The sequence below is a fragment of the Raphanus sativus genome, chromosome 6 (genome assembly GCF_000801105.2).
Source record: "Raphanus sativus cultivar WK10039 chromosome 6, ASM80110v3, whole genome shotgun sequence".
NCBI classification, from domain to species: Eukaryota; Viridiplantae; Streptophyta; class Magnoliopsida; order Brassicales; family Brassicaceae; genus Raphanus; species Raphanus sativus.
In genome coordinates, this window is record NC_079516.1 from 15,132,901 (window position 1) to 15,158,426 (window position 25,526).

General features: G+C 27.6%; 1 protein-coding gene across 1 annotated transcript; it reads left to right on the forward strand.

Moving 5' to 3' along the window:
• Positions 1-14,527: 14,527 nt before the first annotated feature.
• Positions 14,528-17,563, forward strand: LOC130496882 (probable protein phosphatase 2C 73). Its single transcript, XM_056989495.1, has 6 exons — positions 14,528-14,713; positions 15,332-15,644; positions 15,823-16,137; positions 16,279-16,396; positions 16,515-16,738; positions 17,232-17,563. The coding sequence occupies exons 2-6, from the start codon at positions 15,399-15,401 to the stop codon at positions 17,454-17,456; spliced, it is 1,128 nt and encodes a 375-aa protein (XP_056845475.1). The 5' UTR covers positions 14,528-14,713; positions 15,332-15,398; the 3' UTR covers positions 17,457-17,563.
• The last annotated feature ends 7,963 nt before the right edge of the window (positions 17,564-25,526 follow it).

Here is a 25,526-nt window from a genome sequence, read left to right on the forward strand (position 1 = left end):
TGTGAAGTATATAATAGAGAAATCAGTAGTTCTCAAGAAACTTGTACTGAATTTGAGTTGTTCCATATGCTAAAACAAGGGTGTTGTGTCTTCATGGATCTCCTTGCACTATTCAGACAATCTAGCACTTGCCAAATTATATTTATTGACTCATTGTTCTTGTCCTTTGACAAAGGTAATTACCAAATCTTGTTGGTACCCACAAATGATTTCAGATTTATTATCGTTTCTTCTTCATCGTTGCTTGCTTTCCTGATGATGTTTTTGTCCGAAGTTAACCATATAAATTTGAATTAAGTTAATTATAAGTAAGCCTTTTCTTGTTGATGTATCAATTTAATTATGTTTATTTATAGTTTCTGATAAATGACGGAACACTATTTTTTTATTTTTTTTAATTAATGTTTTTTTATCTGAAATGTTGATGTAAAGATCGTGGACTCTTATAACAAAATGTAAAGATCTGAATTACTGAATCATATTTATAGTTTTATGCCAAAAGATGTATCTTAGTTTTTTAGTGATTGTGTCTTTGTCAGAGAAAAAAATTAACACTTATAGGCCCCGTTTGGATAAATTGTAGGTCCTATGCTAAAATATTTTTTTCTCAGAAATTTCAGTTTCAGTTTTCTATATATACAAATGAGGACTCAAAACCTATATGTTTTAAAATAAATTAGGAACCTAATTTCTAAAATAATTTATTCAAAAAGGACCCTATGCATGTGCACCTTGGGCGCACCCCAAGAGCTGGTTAGAATTTTATCGATTCTTATACAAATTTTATGTCTCGAATATCAATTAGTCTTTTTTTTAGTAGAAACCATGTTATCCAAATTGTATGTTTATAAAAAATATTCAAACATCACATAAAATATAAAAAAAATCCCCCATTTTTGGTGTTTTATATTCTTAGATTGGGTGCTAGGAGTTAAATAATGTGTGGATAGCCAAACAATTAAGATCTATAATAAGAGAAAGCAATTAAAACTAAAAAGGTGCAATATAAAATGTTTTGAGAACGTTGACCAAGAAAAAATGGAATTCTGAAAATGACTTCGAAATTTTATTATTCAAAATCATATAACTAAAAAACATAGTAAACTAAGACACCATATGTGTTTAAAAACATATCTCTCTATGTATGAATTTTTTTAAATACCCTTTTAGCCGCCATTCTGCAAAACCATTGCCATAAAAAAGCATGTTAACATGCATACATACATACACATTACATATCCCCTATATATTAATCCTGGAACATTGCAACATTGTTTGGTAGCCACGTGTCATTATGAGAATTATTCTGAGGATTGTTAGAGAAATAAGTTGGTCCATCTACACATATATTATAGTTTTTATTAAATAACTATTAAATCAATTATTAATATACAAAAGAATATTCTCTATTGTTTCCTTAAATAAAAGCTACGGAACTTCCTAATATGATTGACATATATATAACCATTAATGATTGTGAATAAAAAAGATTTTATAATAATTTTTTATCCTCTATACTTTTCGTTTAATTTTATTTGTTAAAATAAATTAAACAATCACATTAAGCATATAATAAAAAAATTTATATTTTTTCTTATATGTTGTATTTCAAATTTTTTAAAACGATTATAAATTACTAAAAATGGTACAAGCCTCACATTGAAAATTTTGTGATCAATGGTTACTTTTTTCAGTTCAGCCTATCGTTTTTAATGCGTCTTGGACATTTTTTAATGATTAACTAAATAAATCACGTACATAAAAGAAAGTGTTTTGGTTTAAAAATTGTTGCATACCCAAAATTAGTATGAACCATCGTCACTTTCATTTAAAATTTGGTTACAATAAAAAATATATGGTTGGGAAAAAAATCCAAATCCAAATAACCGGACCAAATCCAATCTACAAAATAGTATAGAACTTTAATCAATTTGGTTAGATATCTGAACATGTTTAAAATTTTGGTATCTAAAAACCAGAACCAAACCTGATTCGGACCAAAATATTTTGGGTATCCGAGTATATTCGAATCAAATTTATATACTTAAATATATTATTTAAAAAATTAATATCTCAAAGAAATATACAAAATACTTAAGATGTTTTTAAATTGTCCAAAATATTTAGAAATATATAAAAATAGTAAAAATTATATATTTTAAAATAACTAAACATTACTCAAAATACCAAAATACTGAAAATATCTATTCATTTTCTATCCAAATATTTAAGTTAAACCAAGTTTTATGTTAAATTTAAGTATTTTGGTATACATTATTCAAATTTATATGTAAGATATTATTTTTATTTTTATGTTTTGAGAAATTTAAAGTATATATGAAATTTAAGTTTTTAAAAAATTAAATGGGTTATCTGAATCTAAAACCAAACATATAAAGATTCGAACCAAATTTGCAAAGATCCAAACCGAACTTAACCAAACGATACCTATCCACATGTCATCCCTAATCAAATGTAAAAAAAATTATTGATAACAAAAAAATGTATTATTTATTTAGATACAACATATTTAAAAAAAAGTTCACTCCGCGCAAGGCGCGGGTTATCATCTAGTATATACATATAATACATGAATTATACATACCGAGGAAATACATGTGTTTTATGACATTTGGTACCAACACAATCTTGAATACATTTGATCTTTACATCAAGAAAAAACATTTGGCATGAAGAAATGCACCTATCATAACAAGCTTCATATGATTCACTCGTTGTTGGTAATGGTATCATCGTTAATGCAATGATCATAACCATCAACATGCACATACACTTCTTCTCCATTTTTCGTTTTTAGTCTTGTATATCTATCTATGTTTGTCTCTTTTTGATGCCTCTAATTACTTTTAACAATCTCTATTTATAGCTTTATAATCTTTATTATTGGAAACATATTGTTAAATTTGACTATGTATATATTGATCACCGGAAATTAAATTGGTCCTGATTTTGTTCTTGATCAGCAATGTAGTATTATAATTGTGTACTAGATATTTGATCCACATTTAGTAAAGCTATTATTATTTCTTGATGTATATTGAATTAGTTTGAGTAACACAAAATCTACTTGTAGAATCTTTTTTATTCTTCTACAAACCAAAAGAGTAGTTACGGTGAGGGAGTAACTGGATAATTATATTTTTAAGTATACAGCAAAATCTATAAATTAATAAGGGCAATTCTCATAAAATAGATTTTTTTCAAGTTTTTGTCACAAAAATACCTAGGAACTTAAATTAATAAATTAATAAGGGCAATTCTCATAAAAAGACTCTTATACACTAGATATATAAAATACAAACAAATAAATAAATAAATAAATAAAATTTATAGTTCCAGATTATATGTTTTCAAATTCGAATTTTTTATAATTTATTTTGAAACTTTTTCAATTTTGTTTTCAAATTTTACTTTTTAATTCAAAAATACTTTTGAAACTATTTTTAGAATTTTCAATTTCCATATTTTAATATTTATTTTTTGTTTATAAAAAATTTAAACCTCAATCGTTAATTGTCTAATCCTCACCCTCTTTACTCTATACCCTAAGGTATATATTAGTTAATCTAAAAGGTATAAGTGTATATTTACCTCTTAATGAAAATTTTTGGTCATTTTGATCCTTAAAGTCTATATTTGTGACAAAAAAACTTTTAGTGTTTATTTCTCAATTAATAATGTTGGGACTATGATATTTTATTAATTTATAAAGTTAGTAATTTATAAGAAATTTTCTTTTCTATATTTCAGAATATATATATATATATATTTTGTCAACAAAAGTAGTTGATTTCAATGTTTATATATTCGTTGAAATTTATAATTCAACTTTCATATCATTTTATTATATTTATTTATGCATATGAGATATGTATCATACTGTTTAAATGTGCTTTAGTGATAATTTTACTAAATACTATATAAGTATTATACTTAAGAAAAATAGAAGTAAATTTCATTATGAATATATATCAACAATACAATGTACTATTTATACTTTTATAAACTGTATATATAGAAACTGTTAATTTATAATTTAATAGGATTATATATTTACATGATATTTTCTAAAAATTATTTTCTTATTATTTATCAATATGTATCAGATTTTAAACGACCCCATTTAGAATCGACAAAATTTGCTAATTTATCATGTTGCTAATTTACAGTGGCCGTCACAGAAAATAATTTTATTGGGGTTATAACATTTTGAGAAAATAATTTTAAAAATCAAAAATAAAAATATATAATAAATTTTTTTCTCAAAACATATAGCATATATAGTTAACAAGTGTAATATAAAATCTTAAATAAAATTTTAATTAAACTAAGATTAAAGTAGAAAAGAAAAAAATATATATATATAGGAGAAAATAAAAATAAAATACTATTTACAGGAACTTATGTTAGAACATCAAAGAAAAATAGGAAGAGTGTAAAAAAACAAAGGAATAATAGGAACAATGATATAACACATTAATAAGTTTTCATTTGGACCCAAAAGTGCCGTTAGTGGACTCACGTCATTTTCTCAAATTGGGCTTAAGGCCCTATAAAAAGACAGGAAATAAAACTTAACGGGTACAAAGAGATGATTCGAACTATGATTAGAGGTGTCAGTGCAGAAAATATAACCAACTGAGCTGTTTACATCCTTTAACCTATGCTCTAACTTTTACCTATGTTCTAACTTTACTTTCTATATTTTAACGGTGTCAGGTGACTCCATAAATCTCTAGTGGATCTGCCCGCTAATTTATCGATTATTAACTTATAAAGTTTCTATTGTACAATATTATTGAGAACCAATTTCCAAACCAAAATTAATATATAACAAATTCATTCAAAATAAGTTGTTTAAAAATGGGCCTAACTAACTTCAGCCTAATTCTCTTAAGGCCCAACTAAATGTCCAGCTTCCAAATCCTGCCCAAAGATTAAACGTTTAGTTATTTCCTTATTTCTGTTTAGTGTCGGTTAATGTTTTTTACAAAGGCAATAGGGAATAGGAAAAGTTAATATGGTGATTGTGTTATAAATAGAGGTCGTGGTCAAGGTTTTAGAGCATCCGATTAAGAAAGAGCTTAGACATAGAGAGATTAAGTTTCATTAGCAAGAAAGAAAGGGCGTTCTTTTGCTATCTATAATCTATTGTTGTTCTTAAGAAACACTTTTCTTTTGACTTGAATAAAGGCAGTTTTGGTATCTGATTTCAAATCTAAGTTTAAAGTAATAAGCAAGGTTTAAATTCTAACATAAGTAATAGTCTCAAATTAGTTTATAGAACTTCTGACCAAACTATACACCTATAAAATTGCGGATGTTGCACTTTGCTCATTTTCCCAATCTTGGAAAATAAGTAATTTCTCTTAGGTGTGATTATATAATCATTTTAGAGTAAATAATTTGGAAGAAAACTATTTTATTCTGAGTTCAGCTGAAAAATACCAATCAAGTAGATCACATACATTTAATTTTACTCAAAGTACTGTTGCTAATGTGAAAAAAAAACACTCAAAACTTTATTCTTTATTCTGCAAGAGAAAAACATTAAAAGCACTCACCACTTAGGGCATCTCCAACCCATAATATTATTTTAGTGTCAAAGTTATACTATTTTAGTGTAATTTTAACACTTTTTTTTTCTTCTCCAACCAAAACACCAAATATCACACCAAAAAGAATATTCTTCATTATCTATATTATTAAAGTTGAAATACAAATCGGAGATGTTTGGAAACAAAGATATTACAATAAATGAGATATGTTTGGCAACATGGATAATAGAGATATGTACATTCTTTTATTTACGCATTTAGCCATTGTATTTTCAATAAATTAATAACAAATGAGAATTGCTTAGAAACATGAATAACATATTTAATACTTCTTTTTATTTAAACGTTTAACCATTTTTTATAATAAATTAAACAACCTTCTTTCTATATTTCTTTTTATTTACAATTATGTCACTATATTTACAATTCTTTATGGTAAAAATAAAAACACAAGCTGAAATATAAATAGTATATTATATAAAAAAAAACAGTATTATTACCTTATTTAGTTTAGTCAAATATAAAAATTTCAAGAGTTCAATTTTCAAAAAAAATATCATAAAATTAATAATAATTCATAGAAAACTAATGCAAAAAATTAAAACTTTGAAACATAGATAAAAGTATGTCAAGAAGAAAAAAAATAATGGCTTACGTTATTAATAAAAATTGGAAATCCATTATATCATTTTTAAAATATACAAAATGGACTAATCTAATTACCTAAAACATTGTTTTGTCTAAAATAATCATAAAATAATTTTTAAATTTTATATACATATTAAAATATGCATATATTCAAATTTTTACTAAAATATTTCCAATAACCGTTATTAAAAATATTTTCAATATATATAAGAAAAATACAACAAAAAGATTAATTTTATATACCAACTTAAATTAAGGTTTTTATATTTCACATTAAACTTTAAGAATATAATATATATAATTATTTATAAGATGGTACATATAAAATACTATTACTTATATGATTATTTATATTAACATGAAAAATGAATAGCAATATATTTTTGAAATATACATCCGCACGGACATGCGGGTCAAAATTTATTTTAAATTACAATGTAAATATTTAACTAATATAGAAATATGTCACATTGTTTAAATAAAATATTAATATAAAAGTATTGTACACTTGTGTTCTAAAAATCATTTATTTTAACAACAAGTCAAATACATATGTTGATTGGAGAGAGAATAAAACAAAGTCAGAGAAACACATAGTTTACGAGAGACACTCTAGAATGTGTCGAATTTATTATAAAGAAAGTTTCACTAAAATAAATACATTCAATAGCTACAAACAAATAATATATTTCATAAAAATGAATAATAATACTCGCGCTTTCGAAGTGCCGGTCAAAATCTAGTTATATTATTAATCAATTTTCTTATTATTTTTTGTTTTGATAAATACTAATTATTTTATGAGTAAAAGATGTTAACTAATATTAAAACTATAATAAAAATAATATTTCTATTTTAAGTATTAATATATTATATAACAGTTAAATTAAAGTATTAATTTTATTTTGTAATTTAATTTTCATTGTGTAAATTAAAATTTGTTATATATTTTTATTTATAATATCTGATCTAATTATAAAATGGTAATATAAATCAAATGTATCAACTTTATTTAGACAATATTTAAATAAACAGTCTTGATTTGACCAAAAAACAGCTTTTGAAAAAAAAAAATGCCGTTGCTACACTGCATCAGCAAATATGGTGTGATACGGTAGCAAATAAAAGAATCACACTATAATACAGTCATGTTTACTGTCCGGTTAGAAAGAGAAAACGTCAAACTGTACATTATTATACCGTTATAGCGTCCGATAGGAGTTGGCCTTAGAACACCATTATCCAGATTTTTAGTAGGCTTTTTACTGAAAAAGTAGGCTGTGATCTCCACAAAAAAAAGGTTACATAAATCGTCGGAGAAGAAACATTTGTTGAGAGTTTTTTGCACTGTTCGTGGGTCCCATCAACATGTGATGGTCCGCGATTAGTTCTCCTTTTAATTTTTTTTTAATCAGACTAAAAAATAAGAAAAAGAATAAGAATCCCAAATAGAGTTTGTGAGATAAAGATGTTCTTAGAAGTTTTGTTTATCTCTCTTTTCCACCTTTTTCACTTTCCACTCTTTTCACTTTTTATTTACTATATTTTATTTTCGCATTTACCAATCACAACCTTAATATATATACGAAACACGACAGTTGCAAAATTACAGCATCTGAAACATCAAAGATGTGCCTTCATAACTAGGTTTCATAATATATGATGAATGTTTTGTTGTTTGTTAGTCACTGTATTCATCACGACCCGATAATGCCATAAATACATTTAATTATGGATGTGATTGTATGGCCATTATAGAGTAAATGTTTACTCCCAACTTTTAGTTACTCCAAATTCCACTGAGAAAACACCAATCAAGTGGAATATTATATATTAAACAAAATATTTTACAAATTACATAAAGTCCACTTCACATGACAAAAACAAACTCATTCAAACCCATTACAAAAACCAAAAACCAACAAAGATCCACCAACAGCCCACTCACAATCCCTAATAGAAGAAAAGAAACGGTCACATGCCTCCCCCACGTGTACAAACGCATGAGAGCGATATGCCACAAGTTGAGCAGAGATTCCACCGTCTTCACCAAATCGAAACTCGTCGCCGGAACAACACGGTAACCACCGAAACCTGACCGAGAACAGTACCACAACAACATAATCCACCTGATTTCAGACAACCATCGTCAACGTCAGAGACCATTCCATGGAGAGCATCCATCAACAAAGCCGAGATCTCATCCGTATCACGAAACCACTACTACAAAATTAAATCCCAAATTAAAATCTCCGTCTTCATCGCCTTAACACATGTTCCATCGATAATCGAAATTTCATCCAAACGTACCAAAACATCAAACTGAAAATGTTGGGACTAAAGATCCCATATCAGAAATATGATGGGGAGGGACTTGAACCACTCCACTAATTGTCAATTGGTTTTAAGTTGGAAAGCCAAGAAACTTATGATGGTATCAGAGCGGGACCAATACTTTAACCCATTAGTCCGGTCCGAAAGTGGTCCGATCAATCCATTAGCTGATGGTCCAGAGAATGTTTAGTTCTATCGAGATTGCTAGAAGAAAAAGCATTGTTTCGGTAGGGATATGATGGATTCTACGAGATTAATGGTTATACGCATCATTATCTCGAAGGAGGATGTTGGGAGTAAAGATCCTACATCGGAAATATGATAGGAACTTAAGTAATATAAAAAGAACTTGAAACACTCCACTAATTGCCAATTGGTTTTAAGTTGGAATCCCAAGAAACTTATCAGAAAACAAGAAAATAAACTCAAACACACCACTTCCACCACAAACCAAACCATTCCACAATCGACAGAAATCAATTTCGAAAGAACTAAAACTGGCGGCCAGAACTTAGAAAGTCTCTTTTCTTGGAGTCGTAGGCCGGCGATGGCAACTGTAGAAGCCTCCCATCCTGGAGTTGGATCGAAACAGAGCGGACATCACTTCTTTCTATCCAAACGGACAAACAACGAAAAAATAGAAATAACACAAACATAGGGTCGGACCGACGGTGATTGTAGTAGTCCACTCCACTTTTCACCACGGCAGACTTCTAGAGAGAAAGCAGAGGATTTTCTCTTTCTTGTTGATGTCTTGAATACTATTTTCACCTATTTACTCTAGGGAAAAACATACACACACATTTACTATGAGTTTAGCAATTTACTCCATTTTCCTTTTTATTTCTTTCTTTTGTTTCAGCTGTTTTCCACCCTTTTTTACTCAATATTACTCCCACTAATACCAATCAAATCCTATATATGTTGATGGACTTATGAAAATTGGTATATAGTTATATGCTTTTGATGGAATTAGATTTAAAAATATATCAAGGCGTAAAAAGTCATAAGTCCAAAGTTCAACGATTAATTGCAAATCCACTTAAAAGTAATATTTTGTCTATAAGATGGAGAAAGCTATTGATTTTTGTTCCCTTACCAGATTTAGATATCATTTTATTCCCAGATTACATTGCCTTAGTGAGTTTTGTTGATAGGTTTCTAAATTTCTCTAGGGCTTCATGCTTGCACAAGCTCAAGTTAAGTATTAGGATGGCTGAGGATGATCACTCTTGTGTCACATGGTAGATAGAGTCCGTGTTTAAACACTTAAACTTAAGCATCTTGATGTTTGTGGACATATAGAGAACTCAGTAGTTCTCAAGAAGCTAGTACTGAATTTGTGTGGTTCCATGCTAGAACAAGGGGTGTCGTGTCTACATGGATCTCCTTGCATTACCCAGACGATTATCACTTGCCAATTGCCATATCATATTTCTTTGACTCATCGTTTTTGCCCTTTGACAAAGGTAATTACCAAATCTTGTCGGTACCAACAAGTATCAGGTGGTTTCAGATTTATTGTCGTTTCTCTTCCTAATCCTTTTTAACGTAATCTTGGAAGATCTTTTGCTTCTTCATCGTTGCTTCTCTCCATTTTTTATAATTACTCTAGGCTCTCATAACTTTCTGGTTCAACATATATACACTGTGGGCGACCGGAGGCAGATTCACGGAGCTTGCACTAGGTCTAGTCAGGTAAGTTTATTTTCATCCCTCTTTGTTTTGTGACTTTTTGAAGTGAACCTAACCAAATGGAATCTCACTTTTACTGTCATGAATGTGAATCCCTTTATTGAACACTTTCCTTGAAAAATTGAACACAAACTTCGTTCAGTATGGTTGTATAGTGATGGCCTTTATATGCTCAAATTAATGGGCTTCTTTTTGCCCCCATCATATTCACACCATTTTCCACACGTTCTTATTGCTACGGTGGGTGCGCGAACACGGAAACTTCACCACCACACAAGTGATTGTTGTCGGCGACACGTGTTGACCGTAGAATTTAACCTTTTATCCAAAGGTTGGGCTCGCGTGTGGACCCGTGAGGAACTAACTCTTCATGTGGTTGGTTCTCGACTAGGTTCGCTTGCCGAAATTAGAACTTCCCTTTCAAAATGGGAAGTAATCCACACTAAAAGTCTCCTAGTGTAGTGGTGAGTCTCTGTTTCTCTCGTCACGTGTGCATGCATAGCTCCTCATATGACTCATTACCACGTAGGATCTTATATTAGATCTAGTGGTAAAACGTTTTAGTTCCACAAATCGAAAATATTCTGGTCTATTTTAGTATGTTACTGTTTTTTTTGTTTTTCACTGTATGTTACTATTTTCAAATACACAATATACCAGGGAAAAGAAACACAAATTTATGTACAAGCAGCCAACGTCCATTCTGTGGTTTGAATTTAAAATCCTCTTCTCAAGAAAATAAATAAATAAATATCCAACTTGTATTTATCATAAAATTGTAATTTTGTTTCTCGAGTTCAAAAAATAACTGAAAATTTTACCAAAATAATAATAACAATAATTGAAAATAGAGAAAAAGATTTTGTGTGCATGATTGTTGCCGACATATTGGGGATTCATCCAACGAACCAATAAAGAAAATCAGTGTTTGTTGTTTTCTTATGCTTCGTGGGCCCCCACCAAAAGACTACCGTCACAAGCGGTCAGACACAGTCCTCGTTAAATGGGTCCCACTGACTTACCCTCGACCAATGTGAAACTCGAAGGTTCGTGTCCAGTTTCGTCACGGCGTCTGATTATTGCGACTTGACACAGGTTATGGTATCGATCCGGTTAACTCGCTGTAAACTATTTTAAATATAGTGATCAAACCGGAATATAGTCAATGCAAGCTAATGAATCGAACCAGACCAATCATCCCCTTTATCGTGAGCTGTTTATTTGGCATAGTACACACAAGATCTCAATCGATCTCTATTTATTAATTACAACCTTTACAAAGTTTTTTATTAGTTTACATCATATATGGGGAGGGACCATATTCACATGTAATTGTTTATAGTACACATTATAAAAACTGTTAATTCATACTTCAAAATGCTTATGCTAAACGTGTGTAGCTAGCTACGATCTGCGTACTTTATTTGTATTTTGAATGCTCAACTTGTGTTTTTCTTTTCCTTTATACATTTGGTCTTCTTTTCTTTTGACAACTTACATTTTGTCTTCCAAGAATATACTCTCAATAGCCCTAGAAGATATGACTAGCAAATTACACATGTAACGTGCATACTGAAATTAATAATTACTAAACCACTGTTTTTTTTTTTTTTTTTTTTGAAACTGGCCTAAAACCACTATATGTTGTTATATATGTATCCATCATGAACTGTATTAAGTGCGTTCCAATTTGATATCTTATGCATAAATAGAACATTTTATACTCTCGGTAAACAACAAAAATATAGAAACATTTTGAAATGGAATTATACAAACGTTTACTAATGATGGAACTAATTATCAATATTTGAGTCAAGGGCCAAGGCAAATTACAATCAGTGCACTGCCTTTTACTGGACTTTATCAAAAGCTAGGGAGCATTATTGTCATTTCCGAAAGCCTTATATTCAAAAAAAAAATTATTGTCATTTCTGTCATTTTCATGCTTTTTCTACCAATCTTGTTTGGCCGGTCGTCAAAACCAGTTGCCAATATATAATCTAAAACCGGAACATTTACATAAATTATTCTCTAGAATGTAATATTTTTTATACAATGTAACTTTTAAATTTTGTTTTTAATCATTTGACCTCTTCTTCTATAAAAATTGTAAGCTTTATAGTTAGTTTCGATATTGACCTAAATATCTTTTGGTTAGGAAATTTATTGATATATTTTATAGATACGTATATAATACAGCAACTACACTCCTTAAATAATCACATTTAACAATATTTGTATATTTTACTTGAGAGATGTCGTTGACATACGGAAATATTGTTACCACGATAATCATATGACGCAATGCCAAATAAAGTAGTAGTATGAAATCATATTATATAGATATATGATTAGATTCCCCAACCTTCGAATTTTATTATCTTTAGTCGCTTGATCACATTTCTGTTATGCATTCTGCTTAAGGCTTACTAATTTTATGCCAATTAAATTGATTTTAATCATCTTATACAGTGTTCTTCATATTATTCGTATATTAACAGCATAGCCTTCAGTCCAACAAAAAAGAATATTGCATAACCACAATGGAAAATTCAATCACTATAGTCTATTGGTCAGGATTTAAAGGTTTTACGAAAGGGTGGAGATATATATATATTTGTTTTTTGAAAATTTTAATTTTTATATTTCAATTTTTGTAATTATATTTATGTTAATATTAATTTAATTTGATGAAATAGTTTTTACATAAATAAAATATATTATTAGACTTAACGTTCAATATGTCATGTTTTTGTTTTAATAGAATAGATATCAAATCTGTGATTAAATTCCAGAAAATACAACTTTTTAATTATATAATGCAAAGATCATGGGAAACTTATAAATCTATTATATTAAAACAGAAGTCAGAACCTTGATTCATGTATGATTTTTTTGAAAATAGACCCTTACTAGAAATGGACCCTTAATAATATATCATTCTAATATATGAATTAACTTCTATAAATCAGGTTTGGTTAACAAACACATATTTCAATCCTTATTAAAGTATTCATGTGTGATTATTTTTAAATAGATTTTAATTAAAAATCAATTATCATTCATTTATTATTAATAATATGGTTTAATAATATATTACTTCTAATATAACCATTGACTCCTACAAAACTGGATTGGTTAATAAACCGATATTTGATTCCTTATTATTATTTGATTCCTTATTAAATGTAATTTTATTTTATAATTCTAAACATTTGATTTTTTTTACTTTACCATAAATCTAAATATTTTTGTATATAAAATAAAAATTAATACTCGTACGGTTATACGGGTTGAAATCTAGTGATGCATTTAAAACAGTTTGATGTGATTATTATACCCCGGAGAGACGGCATGTTTATCAAACCAGTGATCAATCTAAATATTACGAGAAAAACTATAGTATAAAATTACTTTTTGTGAAATTATTACAGATAATATATAGCGTTAACAAAAACAAATATTAAAGAATAATATAATTGACCATTTAATTAGTATTTAAAAATCACGTAAAAACTGTTGACGGTCTCTTCTACCGATAATGCTAATTGCTTTATTATCTTGCTGATTTGTAAAATAGTGAACTTTTCAGAAAAATATTTCTCTATTTTTTTTCTTTTTCATATAAGATATTTGATTTATTACCTTTGTTACTGTGATATTTCTTGAACTTTATTAGTTGTATCTGCTTTATTTGACTTTTGATGCAACGAGTTGAGCGTATTCATCTCTTAAACCATTATGTACATAATATTCTCATATTATTATTGTCTTGTTTCTAAGAATAATCTGTACTATTATCATATACTTACATGCAAACAGCATGTTTTAACACCATTTTAAATTATTAGAAGCCTCTAACAAAAAATGGTATGATCGAAGCCAGTTACGAAAAAAAAAATGGTATGATCGAGAAATTGGTTGTATAATTTTCGGAAGAAGATATACACGAAAGAAGAAGATATAAACGTTTTTTGCACACACAAAAAAAGATATAAACGTATCTCGTAGTTGTCTCTGTTTCTGATAATCCACACTTAAATATTCTACAACTTGTCTTGTTTAATTAACCAATTTTTATTTTAAAACATAAGAAACAAATATCGTGGAGAGATTATGATTATAAAAAATGTAATTATTGAATTTCTGATTTTCTGACATCCACAAAAGACCAAAGACATTGTCGACCATGTCTTTGTCCTTCTCTTACCATAATATAAATGACAGAGGGAACTATTACAACACCGTACCAGAAATTTTTTTTAACTTTATAAATAATCTTTCTTGATTGTTCCATTTAATTTTGAGTTCTTTAATTTTCTTTCTCTTTGGAGCATTAAATGGATTCTGATTATTCTCTCTCTCGCTTCCTTAGCTAACTCTTCTTCTCCGTTTGGTGCTACGTCAGCTTTTCTGACAATACGTCATCTCTACGGCGTCTCTGAGCCATCTCAACGGTCTCTAATTCTATCTCTATCTCTCTTTAATACATCTAAGTTGAATCTGACTGGTTTGTGACGAATCAAGAATGATTAAACAAAGAGGGTGAAGAGTAATCTGTTGTTGGATTTTGCCTTTTAGGTTTTCATATTTAAATATATGTTAAACAAAAGCATGCTCAGAAAGTTATGAGACTGTGATAGATTTTTATTTTCTTGTTAGATATCACCGAAAAAGCAAAAGAAGGAGAATCTTGGAGTCTTGCAACTTGTTTTTCATTTCCTTAATAAGAAATATCTCTAAATGTGTTTTCTATAAGGAGAAACTTGATTTCCCTTAAGAGTCAAATTTCACATTTATATTTAGTACTTATCTCAAAAGATAAACGTTTGATAATCTCAGAAGCTTGTTCAATGGAATTCCATGTCAGACTTATGAATATTATGCTAACTTAAGCTATTTTTTTCTTCTAAATCTTTTAGATTCTCTGCACTATGACTCATCTTTCTACCTTTTAAGTTCAAACCTCTGTTTTGTATTTTTTTTATTATACGTTTGGACATTATATTATGCCCTCTAGCTCTTAAAACTCTAATCCAAGAATCTAAAACTCTCTGTTCTTTCTTGTTCAACAGATTCAAGATCATCTTACTCACTGTTGCTTGATATTTTCACCAAATAAATCATCTGGTGTTGTTAAGAATGGGACATTTTTCGTCCATGTTCAGTGGATTAGCTCGATCCTTCTCCATCAAGAAAGTGAAGCACAACAATGGAACTTGCGACGCTAAGGAAGCTGCTGATGAGATGGTGAAAGATGCAAAGAAGAAGGAGATGATTCTGAAATCATGTGGTTACGTTTATGCAGAAGGTTCTAATAACTCGGCCTCTGTTTTCTCTAAACGCGGTGAGAAAGGCGTTAACCAGGACTGTGCAATCGTTTGGGAGGTAGTATATTAATTACAACGTTACTAACCTTTTTCCCGTTTTAAAAATCTTCTGCGTTTGCGTTTGTCTGTTAGACTTCTTGGTTCCGTTAGGTGTAGCATCTAGATTCATATCCTTTGTGCTATTTACCGCGTTTTGAGTATGTTTAGCGTTCTGACAATTTATTTTTGGTAAACAGGGATTTGGGTGCCAAGAAGACATGATATTCTGCGGAATATTCGATGGACATGGTCCATGGGGTCACTATGTAGCCAAACATGTAAGAAACTCGATGCCTTCATCCCTCCTATGCAACTGGCAAAAGACTCTCGCTCAAACCACACTACTAGATCCCGAGCTAGACCTTGAAGGCTCCAGTAAAAAATTCTCGAGATTCGACATATGGAAACATTCATATCTCAAGACATGTGCATCGGTTGATCAAGAACTTGAACATCACCGCAAGATTGATTCTTACAACAGTGGCACAACTGCTATAACCATTGTCAGACAGGTAACAACATAAAAGAAGTAGTGATGCACTCGGAGTAAAAATGTTTTTGAATCGAATAAATTTAACAATTCATTAAAAACAAAAGATTTTTTGAGAATTTATAATATGTTCGTTGATAAAATGGTTTCTTGTTTTATGTAGGGTGATGTAATTTATGTATCAAATGTAGGCGATTCACGAGCAGTGCTAGCCACCACTTCAGATGAAGGGAACTTGGTTGCTGTTCAGCTCACCCTGGATTTCAAACCGAATCTGCCTCGTTAGTTCTTTCAATCCTTCTTAAACTTACCTTTATAGATCTTAAAAAATATATGAATATTATCCTAGTAAGTTCTTGAATCTTGATATTTGTGTTTGTTTTGGTGTGAACGAAATAGAGGAGAAGGAGAGAATTATCGGATGCAATGGACGTGTATTCTGTATGAAAGATGAGCCAGGAGTCCACCGTGTATGGCAACCAGACGCAGAAGCACCGGGACTGGCTATGTCAAGAGCGTTCGGAGACTATTGTATTAAAGAGTATGGATTGGTCTCGGTCCCTGAAGTCACTCAAAGGCACATCTCTGCTAAAGACCACTTCATCATCTTGGCTAGTGATGGGGTAAATATCTATAAACCTTGAAAACAATCAAACAATATTCATTCATCACATTCCACACACTTGAAATACTCAATTTTTTTTTTAAATGTCAAATTGTGAGAGACAGAAAAAAGTTTGAAAAGAATGAAATTGAAGTATTATTTATTTGATTTAGGGAATATCTTATTCTAATTTGGGTTCGGTTTTGGTTTGACTTTTTTTTTAATGAAAATAGCTACTATGCACTGGTTTGAACGGTTTCATTTCGGTTTTGGTTTAAAATTAAATTGAATTTAAATTTGAAAGTAATATATGTTATAGTCTTTGGTTTTTCAGATATATAAATTTAAATTTTTGAGACAGTAATAGACATATTTTTTCAGTGTTTTTTGGTTTCCATTAAACATATTTTGCTCGTTTTGCATTGACTTGGTCTATTCTGATTGTACACTCATTATTTAAATATTTTTATAAAGTTATTGACTTGTTTTTTTTTTTGGTTTGAACATAAAAGATATGGGATGTGATTACAAACCAGGAAGCTATAGAGATCATTTCTTCCACCACTGAGCGGCCTAAGGCGGCTAAGCGATTAGTGGAGCAAGCAGTTCGGGCTTGGAAGAAGAAGAGACGAGGAATCGCTATGGACGATATGTCCGTAGTCTGCCTATTCCTCCATTCCTCTTCTTCATCGCCATCTCTCTCGCAACACGTTCAACATGCCATGACTTTTAAGTAAAAAGTTGTGTTGTAAATAGATTAGCGATAGCGTTGCGTTTTGTAACATTCATTGTAAACTTTCGAATGAATTTTTTGGTCGCAGCCATAATGAGTCTCATCGTGTGATCGAGTTATAAGCTGACAGAAAAAGATGATAGGAAGAGTGAAGAAACCATATGGTGATATCAAGTGGTAATACCGTAATAGTAGTAGTAGACAACATATGCGATCATATATTAGATGCACATGTATTATGGTAATTATTTTGAAGTTTATATGGACCATAGTATTTGAGGTGACAGCTGAGTATAGATTCATACTCTTTGTTTTGGAAGACAGTGAACTCATATTTGCATATGGTGTCATCATATGAGCAGATCAGCATATTCGATGTACTCAATAAAATGCGAGTCCATCATCATAATGTTAATTTGCTCCATACAAAATGAGAGATTGCGGTTTAGCAGCCTTATCACGATGTTGCAAGAGCTTGCACTGGTTCATTCCATCATACTGCATGTAGTGAACTAACGGTTTTAAGGTTTGTATCTAGAAAGTATGCTATTCACTATATATTTAAACATATTAATGAATATACATGATTTTCTTACGTCAGACAATGCTGATGTTTTTATATTTATGATACTCTGACAAATTTATATTCTCACATTCTGGTTCATAGTGACAGCCAATATGATATTTCTAACAATGCGCTGGACACAGGAAATATTCATTGAATATATACAGTTGTAACCTGATACGAAAAAGCTGAATATATATATATATATATATATATATATATATATATATATATATATATGAATTTTTATTTAATTTAATTTTATCTAAATAGGTGTTTATGCATAAGGGTTACTAGTCATTAATTTTTGTATTGATTGTAAATTATAGAAATTCATTTTACCATTTTTCTCTTCGACAGCTATGTATGATTTATTATATTACGTTATTTGTGAATTTTTTTAATTATATTTTAATTATATCTTAAAATAAGAAATAGTAACATAAGTATATACTATCAGAGGTACAATCTATTCTTTAAATTTATTATGTGTGATGGGATATATTTGTATTTTAATCAAACGTAGAAAAATCTAGAAGAAATTATGATAAGAAAAATATAACATAAACATATATGCAAATATAGATTTATTTAATGGTAAATGTGTAAAAATGAAAAAAAACCAATGTTGTTCTCCGAATATGTCTCTGAACTACTTTTCAATGAAAAATTAGCTAGATGTTTTTTTCGCACATGCGGATATAATCATTTTACGAATATTTATTAGTTTATATTTTATTAATTTAAATAAATCTTCGAAAATTTTAAATTAAGCAACAAATTATTATATACGACAAAGTTTTTCATCAGAATATAAATGTTTATTATTGAGTCAATTTTTTTTTAAACATACATATTAAAAATATATTTGAAAAAATCTTTATACAAATATTTTTCATTTAATTAGAAATATTTTATCTTTATTTTTAACTTTTATAATAGGAAAATATTATTTCCAAATAACAACACAATATATGTAAAATTATCTTATTTTAAAAATAACCTTTACAATAAATTAAAAAATCTACAAATGTTTTAAAAATGTTTAGGAGATCTATTATATTTTTAAGTATTCATATTTTTCTTTACAAGTTTTTTTTGTATGTTTCTCATAGGATATGTAATCAAGTACTACATTTATATCGGTAAAACATAAACATGAGTTTTTGTGGTAACACATATTAGCAGAATTTACAATTATTAGAAATGCATTTTTATACTAAACACTAATAAATTAAAAGTAATATAACTTATAGAGAAATCCAAAAAATTATAAAAAAAAATAATACCAAAAATTTAAATATTAATCCTTCATGACATTTAAGAGAAAAATATTTTTATATAATATTAATAAGATAATATCAAATATTTGTATAAATGATAATTATCATATTTTCTTAAACTGTTTATTATCTAATATAAATATTATCATAATCATTGACTTATCTAAGGAAATTTTATATAATAATAAATAACATAATATCAAAATATATAAAATATATAAATAAGTATAGATGAAATACTGTAATTACCATGTTAAAATATTAAAATATATAAATAAAATATTTTTGAAAATTATAAACTAAACTTAAAATGACAAATAAGAAAATTCATTTCTCAAATAATAGTATAGATTATCAAACTTATACTTGTAAGTAATATATAACTTATTAATATTTCACCCACTTTAATTAGAGATTTTGCAGTACAAATATAATTAATGGCCATTATGGTAAAAAGAACCTCAGTAGCTAATTAAAATAGATAGATAATAACAAAACATTTGAATTTGTATTAAAAATGAGTAGCGTATTATTTTTCTTAAGATTAATTTTCAATATATTTCTTCTTTTTATTATTATAATACATAAAAATCTTCTGTTTTTTTGGGTCAAACTGTATAAGATCTTATTTTCATAGATTTATATGATGCTTCACAATCTGTATTTCTTACGTACACTAATCAGTACTTAATTACATTAATCAACATTTAATATAGGATGAAAGTACGTAATTTTTGGTGATCCTGAATGCATTTGGTTAATCATTCACGCACATTATGAGATAACTTTTCTATATTGATCGATATAGACTGCAAATACTGACACATATATACGTACATGCATGTACATTATTATATGGCTTATGAATATAATATGATGTGCACGTAACTTAAGTGTTTTAGCAATTTTTATTATCATCAATAATATTACAAAGAAGGGCATAACTTGAACTAAAATACATAAAGCAACTACGATTCTTTTAATTCGAAAAGGAAGGATTACATTTAGAGAGACAGATCAAGCCCCCAATCTTTAGAACCATTGATGCTGGAGCTGTTTCCCCCGAAGTTTGGAAGAAGATCCGCTGAGTAATGGTCACGACTTCCAATGGTTGAAATGAGATCTCTTGTGTAAATCTCAGGAATATTAGCATTACCATTACCACGAACAAGTTTTTGCGACAAATCATGTAAAAATGAGGTTGAAGTAGATGAAGGAGATGCTTCAATATTCATGATCATACAGCCATGCTCAGAACTATAACGAATTTTCTTACACAATGGCTGTAAATCTGCTTTGCGCTTAGAAAAATCGAATAAACCAACCCTAGTACGAGTTTTGTCAAATAAAGAGTCATTTAAAGACTGAGAAATGTTCGAGTACAGGTTAAGGTAGAAGAGGCTAGGATGCTCCGGCTCCATCTCTTTGCGTTTCATCCCCATGATCTCTCTTTTTTGTGAGCACTAGTTTTGTGGCTTTATGAGAGAACTCAACTTGCAAGAACCACAAGTTTAAGCCCTAGATTGCGACAGTATCTTTAATAAAATTCTAAAACCCACTAGTTTGCTCTATATGCACTTATGATGTCAGAAACACTGTCCTATTTATATACTGCCAGAAGGTTAACTGTCTTAATTAAGTTTTTATTTTTGGGTGACCTTATCTAGTACTTAAGGTATGATATTTTTATGGTTTGACAAATACATTAATGTCGTGAAACTAGGCAAAATTATTTTCAAATTATATGGGAACAAATAATGCCCAGTATTTATCTTTCTTCCCTAAATTATATATATGTGCTTTTATTGCTTTCATAAAGTTTGGTAAATTTAATGTACAGCAAATTAATACTCATCAATTGTTTATTTATTAATAAAAATTAATGATGATACATGCATGTAATATGTGTATCATTTGGGATAGAAAAAATACCAAAAGTACCTCGTCTTAAGAAGTATTATATTATACTATTCGAATGACTAAGATATGAAACTAATATACTATAATATGGTTTTAAGTTTATAAGATTACAAACTTCGGTCTATAACCTTCAATCTGTAACTTCTGATAGAAAAATCTTTAAAACAGAATTATTAAACTTTAGTAAGCAAATCAACAATACAGTAGCCCAACACTGATTTGACTGTTGATAAATGTTATTTTTTGAAGGAAATATATCAATATTATTTTCATAAAAAGTAGCCAATATATGTTTAATTATTTTGTTACCAGGTTTCTGATTTGTAAACAAGTCACAAAATGTTCACTAAGTACATTTTATCTAATTCTTAGCAAGTACTACATTAAATGTAATAGTTGATTTATTCATAATTTTCTTATCAAATTACGTTTTTAGAGACTAATTGTAATAACACAATTTGTTATATCAATACTATTAAAACATGAGAACTTTTTATCTACTTGGAAATAGTCTATGTTGGATCATTACATTAATTTAATTTCATATTATTTATCCTACAACTGACTTAGTTATTATTAAATATATGTCATATCTAACCAACTAATTTAATATTTTGAAAATAAGATATCTAAAAAGATATTCTTAAGTATTTTTTTAAGATTACATTTTGATAATATCTTTTAATATTTAAAATATAAATATACATTTCTTTTAATATTTAGTTTTAAAATAATAAAAGTCATAATTAATATTAACTATAATTAAAAACTAATTATTGATTCATTTTCATTTATATAATAAGAATTAACATTTATATAATATTTATATATACAAAATTTATAATCATAATTAAATTACAACTCCAGTTAATAAATATAAAGTAACTTAATTCATTTATTAGCTAATTTATAAATTATAAAATAACAGAATAAGATACATAAACTAATAAAATAATTTAATATTATATATATATATATTTAAATTATAATATTAAAATTAATTTAATATATTTATCAAGAATGAGACAGGTTAAATGATTATAGTTAATTTATATAATAATGATGAAAATTATAATAATAAAATAAATTTTGACCAATATGAAAATAAAAATAAATTTGTACTATAATTAAAAAAATTAAAGTATAAGTAAAATTGATACCATACGGTTTATATAAATGAATTATCTTATTTTCATAAAACTATATTAATTTAAATTATAATTTAATTATTTTGACTAAAAATTTGTATAGCTAACTTTTATAAAATTGGAGCATGACATTCATAATATATCCACCATTAATCTAAATATTTATGAATTATAATACTTTAAATATGACAATTTAAGTCAAATTGTATTACATAATGGATCATTCATTGGCTCAACCAGTTGTCGAGTCCTGTATTTTAGCGTTTTCTTACGGGTCTTATAGTAAGTAACGAGTTTTTTTAAACCAAACTAGAATACATATAGGATCACTGGTTTTGCCGATTTAACCGCGGATCAGAGTCGAGTTTCAGAACACTAAATATAATGTTTCATTTGTAACATTTAGATGTAGATATATAATTAAAAATACAAATTTTATCATATAAATTTGGTTTATTTCAAAAATATTCCGCATTTTAAAAGTGCGGATCAAAATCTAGTTTATGTTAAAGTATATTGAATCCCAAGTTAATGGATCTACATGTAAAAATTTGGGCATCCTTAAGGTCTCTTGGTCAGTGGGCTGGCTCAAATGAGTTTGAGCCTCTTTTCAGTGGAATTCTATGGGTTATATCTACGTGTAAAATGCAACACTGACAGTTATATTTTTAAAATCAGTGAATTACTAATTTTTATTTATTAAATATTGATCATTTATAATTTAGAAGAAAAAAACAAGCAATTTCTATCAGTATTACCCATCTTAAGGCTGGTGACGACTCATCGGTCGAGGGTTTTACTGGCGTAAACACATAGATTGCAAGTGCGGAAATTTGGAGATATTGGGTGATTTTGGTTTCAATTATTATTAAGTGATTAGTATGACTGATATAACCAGATATTTATGATTGGTTGACTAACAAATGAAAAAAATCAAACTCATTTATTAAACAGAAATGCAGATCAAATTCATTTATTAAATTATTGTATTTAAATAAATTTTGATTTTTTAAATAAAAATTAAGTATCTAAAAAATACAATTTATTGTAAATAAATAATAAATATCATGTTGAGAAAATAACAATAAATATCTTCATTTTAACAAATATAGTGAAATTTTAAATAATTTGGAAATTCATCACAATTAAAAAAATTATAAAGAATATTTTTGTTTTGCTCTTATTTTTTAATCTTTATCTGAATTTTTCAATTTTTTTACCATTTGGTTCAACTATAGAATTAATATTATCAAACTTTTATGTTATTCTATCAACAGAATCTTTATTTAAATTTTTAGGGTATAAAAAATGCATACATGTATATGTAAGAATAAGAAAATATGTTTGATTTTTTATTGATATTAAGTAATATGAGCTATCAATAACATGCATGAATTCATTAACTGATTTATAAAATATATAGTATAACACTCAACTTTTGTACACAACTATTAACTATTGTCTTTATGTTAAATATCATCAACAAAAATAATTAAACAAAATATAACGTAATATTTTTTTAGTTTTCTAAATATTATATTTGATTATTTAGTAAGTTATATATTTTATATTATATAAAAATAACAGTCAAATAAATGATATTATAAAAAATTTAAATATGTAAATTATATATATATATATATATATATAATTTTCTATGAAAATATAAGAGAATATAATATATAAATAATAGACCATTATAAGATAATTTCAAGAGAATCTATACTATTAAAATAGAAACATTCTTGAAAAATCTACTTATAGAAGTTGTTTGGACTATTTCATTTAAGTAACAATATTTGATTTTACTTTAAATTTGGACTAACAATATATTACTTTATATTTCTCTAACAGTCATTTAGTCAATACTTTTCTTTATTGGACCCATATGGCCATATCCATTTGTACGCGAAAAGATACCACATATATACATTTGATTATTCGACATGTTATTTGGTACAAGAAAATATTATATCACATACATTTTATTATAGTCTTCTCTAAACATGCTCCATTAATCTCATAGTTGAGATAAGTTCAAAAACTATATATATATTATGTTAAATTAATTTGTATAATTTTTTGTAGTAAAAATTTAATATTTAAGATAGTTTTAAAATTATTGAAAAACCCAACAAATAGTTTTTCAACTGCTCAACAGATATATATATATATATATATAAATTAGCAAAAAATCTTCCAATAAATCTTAAGTGTCACCAATTCAATAAATATAACTCTTATAAAATGAATGCAAAATATAATAAGAGAGATTAAATTTGGACATTCGGAACTTCGAATCGGGTACAAATCGGTTCATTTCAGGTTCAAGTTCTTTGGGTCCTCAAAATTATATTCAATTAGGTATTGAAAAGAATTTTGGTTCAGATCTATTCTTTTTAGTTCTAGATCAGTTCGAATCCATAATTCAAGTACCTGTAAAATATATGTAATTTAGGTAAGTAATAGATCTAGCTCGGTTCAAGTATGTAGGACAAAAAAAGACTCAAAGTATCTGAAAAGTGAAAAAAAATCACGAAAATACAAATACCAAAAAGTAATTAAATACCCAAAAACTCAAAATCTTATCCGAGAATCAAAAATATCCAAAATTTTATCCAAATATCCGAAATATGTTTTTCAAAATTTTAAATTTTACTCAAAACCTGAAACCATAATAGAAAACACGAATCCAAAACTTTTAAGAATATTTAATTTACTGAAAACATATATGAATTACTTAAATATACATAATATACAAAAAATATTTTGGGTACTTTGTGTATCTGGAATCCAACAGAGACATGTAAATCCAAAAAAAAATCTAATAGGTACTTCTTCTCAAATCTGATCCTGTATTTTGTGTCGATATTGTTTTGTTTTTTGGATTAGGTATAATTCTCATGGTTAAGAAAAAATTACATAGAAGTGTATATAAAAAAATTCAAATAAACTAATTTATAAATTATTTAATATTTATTTTAAATTCTTATTCAATATAATACGATTATATAATATAATAATATATAATTACTATCTCATATCCATCTTTGTTTATAACCCAAAATAATCCGCGCTTTCGAAACGCGGATCAAAATCTAGTATGTATTTTAAAACAATTTTTAAAAAAGCACTAGATCGAGGATCTATAGTACGTC